The 13,812-nt window shown below is 40.3% G+C and overlaps 1 protein-coding gene across 2 annotated transcripts in view; it reads left to right on the plus strand.

Moving 5' to 3' along the window:
• The window catches only part of OSMR (oncostatin M receptor), a 46,178-nt gene that overhangs the window by 24,963 nt on the left and 7,403 nt on the right, over positions 1–13,812 (plus strand). The window contains exons 8-12 of one of the 2 annotated variants that reach the window (XM_004387902.2): positions 529–682; positions 6,119–6,195; positions 7,478–7,697; positions 11,413–11,592; positions 12,927–13,031. In XM_004387902.2, coding sequence (XP_004387959.1) covers positions 529–682; positions 6,119–6,195; positions 7,478–7,697; positions 11,413–11,592; positions 12,927–13,031 — 736 coding nt within the window. The remainder of the gene's footprint in view (positions 1–528; positions 683–6,118; positions 6,196–7,477; positions 7,698–11,412; positions 11,593–12,926; positions 13,032–13,812) is intronic. The other variant, XM_023741998.1, reaches the window with a different exon arrangement.

The raw sequence follows: 13,812 nt of genomic DNA on the forward strand, positions 1-13,812 counted from the left end.
TTACAGAACAGATAGTTTCTCATGTAACAGTAACACACATGCTGTTTTATGACATTGGTTAACAACCCCACAACATTTTAACCCTCTAAATTCTCAACTTTTTTTTTTTTTTCCCAGGGGTATTTTTGGTTTAAAGTTTAAAGATTGTCTCAAGACAATAGTTTTGAGGGCTTATCCAGCCTCAATGGCTCCAGAAAGTCTGGAGTCCATGCGAATTTGAAATTCTGTACTTCATTTTTTCCCCCTTTTGATCAGGATTTTTCTGTAGAATTTTTGATCAAAACTTTCAGTAATGGTAGCTGGACACCATCCAGTTCTTCTGGTCCCATGGCAGTGGAAGCAGTTATTCATGGAAGCAATCAGCCATGCATTCCATTTCCTGCTATTATTTCTGACTCTCCTTCCTCTGTTGCTCCAGGTGAATAGAGACTAATTGTTGTACCTTGAAACTCACCAATTCTTTTGTTTTCCTCTTCTTTGTCCTTTCTTCTTCTTCCTATTTTTTTTTTTTTTTTTTTGACCAAGCAGCAGAACAAGGTTTTCATGGAGATGAATGGTAAATACCTTCTAAGTGAAATGGAGCCTGACACACATTATTTGGCCCGAGTACGCTGTGCTTATGGCAACCACTTCTGGAAATGGAGTGAATGGATTGGTCGAAAATTCACCACACTTGAAGCTGGTATGTTCAGCTCCCTGGCATTTAACCCAGGGATCTAAGCTGACTCATAAGAGATGGGTTGGCATCCCTGAGAGCTTTTGGCAATACCAAAAACAAGGGGCAAAGTATTAAAACAGAGGCTGGGTACCATCTTTTTTTTAAAAAACCTAGATTAATTTCTTGAAGAGATGTGAATAGGCAGACATCCACTTCAGGTATTTGACGTCAGTATTATATCTATTGTGCATTTTCTTTCTGACCTTTAAGTTTTCAAAATGGTTTCTAAGCTAGTGCTATTGTTGGATTCATGTTGATCAGGACTTTGTACTAGCAAAGGCCTTTAATTCAAGGCTGGTGACAAATAGAAGTGATAATGCCAAGGAAAGCATTGGTCTCATACCAAGCAATTACAGGCTGTGTATGGAAATGTAATGCTATTTGGAAACATTTTTATTATAGTATTATTAGCAAGTCATCTATTTCAGTGACTGTAAACCGTGAGCCCTCTCCAGCATGCTCTCAGTGGACGAGTTTCCTAAATATTGACTGAATGGAGACAGACTTTCCCTCCAAAATAACTGTCTCAGAGCGTCAGTATAGCCTCAGGAGATTAGATTAGCAAACTCTGCATACTTTTCCCTTCAATTTAAGATCGTGAAGTATTATATTGCCCATTTTACAGATGTAGCAATTTGGCCCATAGATTGAAGAGACGTGCCAAGTTTGCAAAGTTAATAAATAACAGAGACTTAATAAAAATAATTATAATCACTATAATTATTATCATAGCTAGCAGATAATATTATTGAGTGTTTAGTATGTGTCAGGCATAGCTTTAAGTGCTTTCTGTGTTTTTGTCTTTTAACCCTTACAAAGTGCAGTAGATACTATTATTATATCCATTTTATAGATGAGGACATGGATGCACAGAGAGATTAAGTAATTTAATTGGCCTAGCCAGTAAGTAGGAACCCTGGTGGCACAGTGGTTAAGTCCTCGGCTGCTAATCAAAAGGTCAGCGGTTTGAATCCACCAGCCTCTCCATGGGAGAAAGATGTAGCAGTCTACTTCTATAAAGTTCTACTGTATCCTCTCAGGCCACTGAGTCAGAATTGACTCTACAGCAGTGGGCAGCCAGTAAGTGACTGAGCTGGGACTCACACCTAGGTAGTCTGACTCCAAAGTTCCATTCTTAACCAGAGCTAGATATTGTTGTTAGTACAACTTTGTGACCTTATTGATTCAGATCTTATATGTATTTATTTTTTCTGTCTTATTATTTATGTTTGCAGACTGGCAGGACTCTTTCTCCTTCATCTTCAGAGGACCATTTTAAAGCAGTGATTTCTAATTGAGGGGTGGTGAGGGCAGCTAATCGGAATCAGCACGTGGTGATGGTCGAGAGTCAAACTCACCTGCCCCCCTTTGCTTCCTTGATGGTTCCTGCCCACCCTCAGACTCCCCAAATATTCAATAATTTTTATTAGGGGTTCAGATTCTTCCAGAATCTCTCCTGTGGAAAGCTCTATTCCTGATAGGAATAGGGTATAGTCCTCAGTTTTGTTTTATTAAAGAATTTTAACTTAAATAACAGTTTTGCTTTAGGGTTTTTTGGTTTTGCGTATCAACCCTATAACTTCAAGTGTAAGAGGAAAATGGCAAAGGAGTGGAGTTTTTATTAGTAAATTGTTCCTTTATATTACGGTGTAATAAACCTGAAAATCCTTGACATTGCTTTCGATGATGACAAAAAAGTAAGGTGAATCTACTGATGGTGAACGTATAGTTATTTTTACTTCTGATAATACTTTGCTTAATGCTGGGAAACTCAGCATTTATGTGTATTGTAATTGTATTTCGGAGCCCTGATGGCACAATGGTTAAAGCACTGCTAAACGAAAAGTCAGCAGTTTGAATCCAGCAGCCACTCTGCAGGAGAAAAGACCTGGAGGTCTGCTTCCATAAAGATTACAGTCTAGGAAACGCTGTGGGGCAGTTCTGCTCTGTCCTATAGGGTCGCTATGAGATGGAGTTGACTTATAGGTATACTCATAGTGACCAGGCATAGAGCTAAATGACATCATAGTAGAGATTATATGGTAGGCATTGCTTTCAACTGTATGGCAGCTCTCTTGTTAAAAGTAGTAATTTAAAAATCAGCTCAAGACTGCTTTGAATTTGGAGTTGATTATTAGCTTGAGTATTCAACAAGTGTTTGATTTGATATTAGCTTCTCTGGTGGGTTAATTGTTTATCAAATTGAAATCTGCTTTAATAGATTTAAAAATATATAGGGTCACCTTTAAATTGAATGTAAAATGCTAACAACTGAAAGAAAAAGCACTTACTTAAATTTTAATTATTGGAGACAATACACTATATTTCTAAAAAATAGGGAGATACATCTTTATTATATTCCAAAACAATTCTTCTTTCGTAGCTATGTTTTGAATCAAATCGTAAACCAGTTGTCCTCTCACAAAACTCAATAAACAAAGGAACGTAGAAAAATTACTTTCCAATATTTGAAACAAGGTGAAACACAGACAATAGCTTTATTAAATTTTGTTAATTTTATGACAGAAACTATTTAATAGTCTCACGTTTAGTAGCCCAAAATTGTAAACCATTTTAAGATGGAGAATTTATCTTAAAAAATGAGAATTCATGTTGGAGATGCTATAATTGATTTTCGAATCAGAAAGCTAAGACAAAATTTCAACACATTCACAAATGTGGTTGAGTAGAGAAATGTTTTTAAGTCTGGATTTTAAGTCTGTTATGGTTGAGGTCCAGAATGGCATCAATACCTGCAAGTTCTTTTCTTGTTTGTCTACATGTTAACACTAAAATAGTGTCATTTGTATCTTGAGCAGTTATATCCTGATATCTCTTGTGGCTTAAGAATGCTGTAAAATCTCTTTTGACTGTTTTCCTCTTGACCTATTCATGAGAAAGTCTTCTTACCATGACAGACCTCTAACAGTAGAAAATTTGACAGAGTACTATACAAATATTAAACAATAATTTATAAACTAAAAAAATACCAATTTTAATAGTATTTTCATAGTATTTTAAATAAACAATGATTAAAATATCTTTTCAAGATTTTAAAATAAATTGTATTGATCTCACTATTTTTCCGTCACTGAGACATTTTCAATGAAAATTTTGTTTGACGTTTAAGCTGAAACTTCAATTGACCATCCCTTCTCTAGAGGTGGGTAGTATAATGGTTAAGAGCCTGGCCTATTTGGGTTCAAATCTTGGCTTCACACTTATAGCTGGGTGATTTTGAGCAGGTAACTTAATATCTCTGGACCTTAGTTTCCTCATCTGTAAAATGGGAAAAATAATTTTACCTACCTCATAGGGTTGTTATGAGTATTAAATAAATTAATATATATAAAGCACTTAGAACTGGATTGGTGCTTAGTAACCCATCTATAAATGTTCGCTATTGTTATGTATAATCCTCACAACTGGACCAATAAACAACATCATGATAAACAGAGAAAAGATTGAGGTTTTCAAGGATTTCATTTTACTTGGATCCACAATCAACATTGATGGAAGCAGCAGTCAAGAAATCAAACGATACAGTGCATTTACCAAGCATGATATCCTTATCCAGAACTGGTCCCCCTTGATAACGTGTCCAAAGTAAAGCTGTCTGGTAAAGTAGAAGGTCAGCGAAAAAGAAGAAACCCTCAATGAGATGAATTGATGCAGTGGCTGCAACAATGGGCTCAAACGTAGCCAACAATTGTGAGGATGGCACAGAACCAGGCAACATTTCGTCTGTTATACATAAGGTTGCTATGAGTTGGAACTGACTTGACAGCACCTAACAACAGCAACAACATTGTTATGGGTGAATGAGATCCAAAAACATTTTATATGGAGGTACCTAGAGTTGGTTTGATTTATAAAACTGAGCCTTCTCTGTGGTAGGTTGATTGAGCAAGCACAGACTCATGTTAAAAAAAAAAAAATCAATTTGCATAGAATGCGGAGCAAGGATGGAGACAAGGGAAGATTGGGACATTTATGCATGCTGGTTTCTGGGTTCCTTCTTTGTTTGGTTTTTATTCATTCAAAAAGCATTTATGGAACATTTGCCAAGTGCCAGCGACTCTACAGATTATTGAGGAGAAAGACAAGTAAGCAGACCATTCTAGAACAGTCTGGTGAGAGTGATGATAGAGGGCACCCTACAGAGGATGCCTTGGGAGTCCACAGGCAGGCAGCTGACCAGGGCTCAGAGGTGGTCCCCTCCTGCTGAGGGGCCAGGAAGAGTTCCCAGGCTATGACTCCTGTGAGAAGGCCAAACGATGTGAAATCATGAACACTTGGTAAAGTGCAACCTAGATGGGGCTCCATCAGTGTTTGTACTGCAACCTTCACAAAGGGGGGAAGAGAGTAACAATGGTTGGCTGCTCCTAGAAATTCAAAAAATGGAGGCAGTCATCCAAATAACCTCCTAGAATTGTTCTAACAGACAAATGATTCCAAACTTATTTGGTGGCTCCCAAAAGCTCTAAAGCTTGATGTCATAGAAGCTTTCAGTTTGATGTCACGTTCAGATGCAACTGACCTACGTGCACATGATAAATGGGGAAAAAATTGAAGTTGTCAACTGTTTCATTCTGCTTGAATCAACAATCAATACCCATGGAGGCAGCAGTCAGCAAATCAAACGACATCTTACATTGCACAGATCTGCTGCAAAAGGCCTCTTTAACATTTTAAAAAGCAAATATGTCACTTTGATGACTAAGGTGTACCATGTCAGAACTGATGCATTTGAATTATAGTATTGGTGAAGAATAGTACTGAATATACCATGGACTTCCAGAAGAACAAACAAATCAGTCTTAGAAGAAATACAATAAGAGTGCTCCTTAGAAGTGAGGATGGTGAGTCTTCGGCTTCCTTACTTTGGACATGTCATCAGGAAAGATCAGTTGCTGGAAAAGGACATAATGTTTGCTAGAGAGTCAGCAAAAACGAGGGAAACCCTCTATGAGATGGATTGACACAACAGTGGTCTCAGGTATACAAATCATGAATATGGTGCGGGGACAGACAATGTTTCATTGTTATGCATAAAGTCGCTATGAGTCAGAGCAGGCTCGACAGCAACTAACTAACTGTGCACTAGAAAGGAGTGAACAGTGTCACAGGGAGTGAAAAAGTGAGAAGCAAGCCTCAGGCACGATGTTGTTAGCTGCCGTTAAGTCACCCCCCGACTCGTGGCGACCCCACGCACAATGGAATGAACCACCGCCTGGTCCTGCACCGTCTCCATGATGGGTTGTAGATCAGACTATGTGATCCGTAGGGTTTTCAGGTAGGGTAGGTAGTTGTCATTCCCTTGAGTGAACTAGAGTAAGGTTAAATGTATTGCTGTGCGTAGATATTATGACCAAACAACTTTCCTCTGGTTGATTCCAGCTCCCTTGGCAGCTCTTGATGTCTGGAGAAATGTGAAATCAGTGCCAGGAGGCTATAATGTGACATTATTCTGGAAGGTAAGATGCCCAGATTCAGAAAGACAGATTTGCTTGGCAGTATGTCTTTCATTGTGGAACTATGGATATTGGCACAATTTTCCAACTTGGAGGAACCTAAATGTTAATCCAGGAGAATTTCTTACGCAGTGTGAGAATCCCCGCTACACATCCATGTCCCTTATGCTTGGACATCTGGTGAATGAATGTACTACATCCTTGACAACCCATTCCAATGAGTCCTGACTGTAGAACCTTCCTCTCTGTAACTTCTACTCAGGCCCGCGAGTAACTTCTTCAGGGCCCAGGACAAGTATTAATGGAAGACCACATACCATATTTAAATAATTAAATACTCATGATGTTTCACTTCAAAGTTATGAATTAAGATAACGAAGTGTAATATAAATATATTTTATCCTTCTACCTTGACTAACATAACCTGCATAACAACCGGGAAGGCCAGGTTTGTATTCAGAATTCATGGATTCCTGAGTTGTATTCTACAACATGGCAATACTGGGAGATGGCCCTTGATCACAGCCCACCCCTCGTGTCTTCCCACTTCCAGCTTCGGCCCACTCAGCAAGGACCCCGTTACACACGCAGGACACACTAGTCTGTGTGTTCAAGTTCTGTCCGTACCCCAACCCCCAAGCAAACAGGCACTCCCAGCCAGTTTTCCAGTCTAGGAGCACACACCCCAGTGGCACCATGTGCCCTTGGGAAGGTGGGACCGAGGAACAGGCCCTGGAAGTGGACTTGGGGCTATTTGGGCAGGGAATTCTCTGCGACCTGGAACGTGGTCTAGCAGAGGAAACTGTGGCTCTGGGTTTGGGGAGGGGCACAGCTGGAGGAGGGGTGAAGCCAAGAGGAGCTTCTCATGCTAGGGGCAGAGAGTGGTACTATTTCTACTCATGCTTCTCCTATCAGGGATCCCCCCACCACCCGGAGTCCTTTTTTCTGCAGGCTAAAGAGTCCCCCTTCCTCTTGATTCCTGACTCTGTCACCCTTCTGTAGACACATTGTACTCTTGAGGGTCTCTTCCCTAAGTCACCCTCTTCTCTACTCAACTGTATAGTTTTAGATTAGAATGTCTGACTTCAAGCTTGGTTCAGAGGGTTACTGTCTTTAATAAATCATTGGAATTTACTGATTTGTGCGTGTGTGTGTGTGTCTGTCTGTCTGTCTCTCTGTCTGAGGAAGGCAGTTGCAGAACAGAAAAGATGGAAAAGTAATTATGCAAACTTCAGAGTAAAGCCCGTTTTGAAAGGATCATCGATATTTTCAATATTTTTTTCAGCCATTATCAAAATTTCATGCAAATGGAAAGATTCGCTTCTATAATATAGCTGTGGAAAATCTAGACAAACCATCCCAATTCAATCTCTCCATTCTTGCACCGAGCAATAACACAGCTCTAATCCTTCACAAGTATTCTTATCAAATCCGCGTCACAGCCAGCAACAGTATGGGCACTTCTCCTGCCTCAGTAATTGTCATCTCTGGAGACCTTGGAGACAGTGAGTTTTGTTTTGTTTTCATTCTCTAAGAAAATCTTGATGATATTATCAGGTAGATATGGATAAATTGGGAAGACAATAGCGTGGGAAGATAAATGTCTAGCCGCGGCAAAACCATTTAGTCGTTTTCTTTTGGGCCAGGCATGTCAACAGGTTTCAGCGGGAAGGTCCTCCCCAGTGTAGGAAGAATGAGATTTCACCGTAGCTCATGACATTCCTGCCCTGGGATTTCTTCAGCATACTTGGAAAATTAACCTACATTTGTTCAAGTAAATGTGACACCAACAAAGGATCCTCACTGAGACTTAGAGTTGGTGCTTAAGTGCTTTGTGGCTTGTGAATTATGAGTTGCACTTATTGTGTTGTGAAAATTTTGTTGGAGTCCCTGGGTGGTGCAAAATTGCAAAAGGTTAACGCGCTCAGCTGATAACCAAAAGATTGGCGGTTCAAGTCCAGCCAGAGGCACCTCCAAAGAAAGGCCTGGCAATCTACTTCTGAAAAATCAGCCACTGAACACTCTATGAAGCACAGTTCTACTCTGACACACATGGTGGCGTCATGAGTCAGAGTGGACTCTGTGGCAACTGTTTTTTTAAAATTTTTTTTTATTCTGTCATCTTCCTCGTATATAAAGAGCCCATTAACATTTCCCATGATGGTAAGAACTGGCTTCAGCTTTCAATAGGGGCCTTGCCAAAATCATAGGGAAAAAAAGATGATAAGTGGCTAATATCTTGGCCTGTGAATGACCAAATGCGGTGGAAATGACCTTATACTTAAAATCAGTACTGATACTAATTTCCTTATTGGGAGAGCTGTAAAAAGAGGGTGGGTGCTGTAACACTGTGAGACAGTGCACACTTGGACATAATGCAGTTGGCAGTTGGCATCGCAAGGCCACTTCATGAACCTCACAATAATGCTGACTGGTATTGAATTTCTCAGACTTGGTTAAGGCAGGTTGTATTGTACCTATCATCCAAATTAGGCTTAAATTTGGGCTAAGTGGACTGGACTAGAGGCTTTTTGTTTCGTTTTATTTTGTTTTTTAAACTATCCAGTGTGTCCAGTAAGAAAAACAAATTAGGATTGCTCCACAGATAGACAACTAAACAATTTTTAGTGTAACCTTTGCTTTGTGAAGAACTGTATTAGAGAAGGAAGTCATCAGTTGTATTCTGTCTCCCTGAGGAGCAGAATGGGAAACAAATGGGCATTTTGCTCAACTTGGGGAAGCTGGCGGACTGCCTCTCATGGGGCCCAGTTCAAAACAACCTTACTGAGTGCTGTCATCTACTTTAAGGTTGTCTTAGTTACCTAATGCTGCTGTAACAAAAAGCACCTCAAGTGGGTGGCCTTAAAGAACAGAAATGTATTTTATCACAGTTCAGGAGGCTAGAAGTCCAAATTCAGGGTGTGGCCCTAGGGAGAGGTCCTTTCTTGTCTATTTCAGCTTCTACTAGCTGGTAATCATGGGAGTTCCTGGGCTTGTAGATGTTATCTATGGTGTGTGTCTGTCTTCCTCCTGTGCGTGTCTTTGATTCTATTCTTTATATAATTCAAAAGTGATTAGGTTTAGGACTCACACTACTCTTGTATGACCTCATTAACATAACAAAAACAAAACCTATTTCCAAACAAGATCACATCAATAGGTATAGGGACGTACGTAGTCAATACATGTTTTGGGGAGACAATTGAATCAAGAATAGGCATCTTCTTATCTGTGGGTTCCTACCATATCTTCTGTCTCTCCGTCCCCTCCCTGTCCCAGAAAAAACCAACCCATTGCCGTCAGGTCAATTCCTACTCATAGCGACCTTATAGGACAGAGTAGAACTGCCCCATGGGGTTTCCAAGGCTGTAATCTTTATGGAAGGAGACTGCCACAACTTTCTTCCATGGAGTGGCTCATGGTTTCAAACCACTGACCTTTTGGTTAGCAGCTGAGAGCTTAACCATTGCACCAGCAGGGGTCCTCTTTCAATCCCCAGTACTCAGAATCCCAGATCTTCCCTTGTGAGTCCCTGTCTAGCTTTCCTTAAATGGTCCACATTGTTATATCACTAGTGTGGATAAAGTTGCTGATGTGCTATGAGGAAAAAAAAAAAATAAGATAAAGCTAATTCATACTAGGGTGTTAATGACTGAAAAAAGTTTTCTCTGACTCCTTCCCTCTGCCTCCAGCCCTCAAAACATATTTGCAACTTGAAAGAAGCAGCTTGATAGATAACAGATATGACTCTGAGTTTGGGGTGCAATTTTAGTCAGTGTGAATGAGTGAAGTGAAAAATTTCAGCCTCCATATGAAGGAAATTTTTTTCTTTGATGGATGAGAGCAGGTAGGATATACAAAGGCCTTCTTGGAGCCCTTTACCAAACAGTGAGGGCTACACATTCTTTTGTATGCCCTCAACTGGAAAATAAATTGCTGCCCTAGAAAAGTTAATAGCATGGTGCTTTCACACCACCTTTGTTTGTATGTTTGCTCAGCTGTAATTAGGATTGCTGGATAAAATAGAGGACCCCCGGTTAAATTTGAATTTCAGACAAATAACAAATACTCTTTTAGTATAAGTATATCCCATCAGTGTTCTGAGCAGCTGCTTGATCAAGGTCTACTTACAGTCAGTGACCAGCTTGGACCTCTGCCCTGATGCCCGTGGGAGGCTGTGAAGTCAGCAGCAGGAAATGAGAAATCCTCATCCCTCGGGGTCTAGGTGTGGTCCTGCTTGAGATCAGTGAACTGGTAGGCCGCTGACACCATATCATCTTTTTTCCAAAGGTTAGACCTTAGGAAAACTCCCTGGGCATATAAAATATGATGAGATCACAGCCTTTGTCTTAAGTAGTGTGCACATCCTTGCATAATCAGACTTAGTATATATCTGACTTTTCTTTCTTTTTTTGTCCCCGCCTCATTTCCTACCCCTAGCATTTCAGGAGCAGTAAGTAGTTCAGGGGCAGCCAGCGTTGTTGTGAGGGAAGTAAGCTGCTTTATTCATTCATTCAGCATGAAACAGATATTTTTTAAAGCAGACCAAGTACCAGACACTGTTCTAGGTCAAGAGTAAGCTAACTTTTTCAGTAAAAGGGCAGATAGTAAATATTTTAGGTTTTGTGGGTCCTATGATCTCTTTAATAGATCCTATTTTCTTTCTTGTTTTTTTTTTTTATTGTTGTTGTTTGTTTTGTTTTGTCTTTACAACCTTTTAAAAATGTAGAAACTGGTCTCAGCTTTAGTAAACCAGCAAACCAGTTGCCATCGAGTTAATTCTGACTCATGGTGACCTCAGGTGTTTCTGAGCAGATTGTCAGGCCTTTCTTCTGAGACTCCTCTGGGTGGGTTCCAACCACCAATCTTTCAGTTAGTAGCCAAGCACTTGATATATTGTTTGCACCAGCCAGGGACTTCACTTATAAAAACAAGCCCTGGAGGCTGGATTTGTGGCACAGACTGTAGTGTGCTAATCCATTTTAGGTGTTGATGCCTGATTGGGTCTCAGAAGGTCAGGATAAAGGACATCCAAAGGTCAGATGTGGATACATGCTGGGAAGTGAAAGGCATGGAAATACCCAGGAAAACACCCGCCACCCAAGGGTCCCCCGTGGCCTATTAAATACACTGCATGTTCACATTAGTTTTCTTCTTTAGGCACTTTAAAAAATTTACAGTTCATTAAATCTGAAGCATTGCTCTGTTTGTTTTGTACAGAAGACATTGAAGAAGAAAGAGTTAAAGGCACAGAAGATGGATTCTCTCTGTCTTGGAAGCCTCAATCCGGAGATGCCATAGGCTATGTTGTGGAGTGGTGTGACCATCCCCAGGATCCACTCTGTGGTCTCCAGTGGAAAAAACTAGGCCCCAATACCACAAGTACAGTCATCACCTCGGGTAAGAAAAACTTTCCATGTTACCGTCTTACTTCATCCTATTTTGCAGTAAGTTCAACTAGAATTTCTGAACCACCTTACAGATAATTTGACTTTAAGCTAATAATTTTGAAATTACAAATCCAGCATGGGTGGTAGGAGTTCACATTTTATAATGTTGTGTTCTAAGATTTGTCAGTTAGATCTGCTTTTATAGAGAACATCTGGACCTAAAGCTGGGATTGGTTTTTCCATGGCTTTGTTAGCATAGTTTTTCCTGTTTAAGTCAGTGGCCTAAAATGAACAGCAGAAGGACGATATGTAACAGTTGTCCACAGAGCCTTTACAAAGGCAGAGAAGTAGATGGATTTAGTAGATGTTTAAGACAGAATTGAGAGTTGATCATCAGCTCTTTCAGTTTCAATAAAATGTGTAGGACTTGAACTCTCACCTTTCACACTGAATTTGTAATTTGAAGATTGCTAGTTCAGCAAAGGAGTCAGTCGCTAGGTGGTGCAGTGGTTAACACATTTGGCTGCTAACCAAAAGGTTGGAGGTTTGAGTCCACCCAGAGGCTCCTTGGAGGAAAGGTGTGGTGATCTACTTCCGAAAAATCAGCCTAAAAGCCATATGGAGGACACTTCCACTCTGACACACATGAGGTCGCCATGAGTTGGAATTCACTCAACGGCAACTGGACTTTAGCAAAGTCAGAGGAGCCCAGGTTTGTGGTTTGAGCAGAGGGGTTTGTGGCTCTTGCTGCTGGGCTCGAGATGAAGGTGTGGGAATTGTCTGCACCCAGAGGGTGATAGAGGGCCCCTGTAGGGTATCACCCTTGGAGAATGAAGAGGTAAGGGCTTGGCGGGACCCTTGGCAAGGGCAGTTCTAATGGAATGGTGGGTGCTGGGAGCAGATTGCATAGACAGAGGCGTAGGGGGAAAGTGAGGGAGCAGAAGGAAAGCTTTCAAAAGGCTTGGCTTTGAATGAAGAGAGAAGGCAAGTGACTGGAGAGGGTTTGGGAGTCAAAGCAGGGTTTAATATGGTTGTACGTGTCTGGTCTAACTCTGCACTCAGTTTCTTGCGTACAGATAAGGATTTGGTTGAGAGAGAGCTCTTGTTCAAGAGAAGGTGTGGAGGACAGTCCCTGCAGGCTTGGGTGGAGACAGTGGTGTAAGGTGTTCACAACGTGAAGGACTCCAAACCCTAACGGAAGCAGGGAAGATGGTGCACGCAAAGTGCAAAAGTCCTGAGAATGAAATTATTCAGGAAACACAAATTCATTTTTTCATTCTCATTTCAGAAATAAAGAGACTATCATTCTGTGGTGTTTAAAATCAGTTGACTTTTCTTTTCTAGATGCTTTTAGACCAGGGGTCAGATACAACTTCAGAATTTATGAAGTATCTACAAAATGGATTGCTTCTTTATTAGAGAAAAAAACAGGATACTCCCAGGAACTGGGTAAGTTGAAAGCATTGAATGTGCTTTGTGTGCAGAACAATCTATAGATTCCTAGCTTTGGACTTAGGACAATTTCAACACTTTACCTAATTGTCAGTTTTCCATTTATTCTGGCAACTGCTTTTTTTTATTTTGTTTAAATCATACAGATGTAAAACATTTTCACTAAAGACAGTTAATAAAATGTTAGGCAAAAAAAAAAAAAAAAAACAAGGCAAATCAGTGCTAATTTTACCACCAAAGGGCAAATAAATGTCCAGAGTTACTAGTTTATTGTAGTTCAGGTAATTGCTTTCTCTGTACATGTACACACTTTTAAGGTAAAAATGGGAGCTTACTGTATGCACTGTTTGTAAACTGCTTTTTTGACTTAACCATGTCATTTTTATGACTACAAAGTGCCTCAGTGTATGCATAAATCAGATTACCTGTTGGTGGACATTTAGGATGGTTACAACATTTTTCAACTACAAACTATAAAATTCATCTTTCAGTATCTTACAGTTCCAAATGTGCAATCTCTCTTTCTTCAATCTCTTATACCCTGTCTGAGTCACCATCATTTTAGCTATATGTTTGTCCATATCTATGATTATTTTCTTTGAATAAAGCCTTAATACTCTTAATATGTGTGGTGAAATTGCCCACCAGAAATTTCAGCCCTGTCCCACCAGTGGTGTAGATTGTTGACTCTACCATGTGGTTATTTATTAGCCATCCTTGGCATACAGGGTCCCAAGCCCAGGAGAGCCGTGCAGCTGGGCCCCTGATTGCTTCGCAC

Source organism: Trichechus manatus, unplaced genomic scaffold, assembly GCF_000243295.1.
Source record: "Trichechus manatus latirostris isolate Lorelei unplaced genomic scaffold, TriManLat1.0 scaffold00197, whole genome shotgun sequence".
In the NCBI taxonomy this organism is placed as follows: Eukaryota; Metazoa; Chordata; class Mammalia; order Sirenia; family Trichechidae; genus Trichechus; species Trichechus manatus.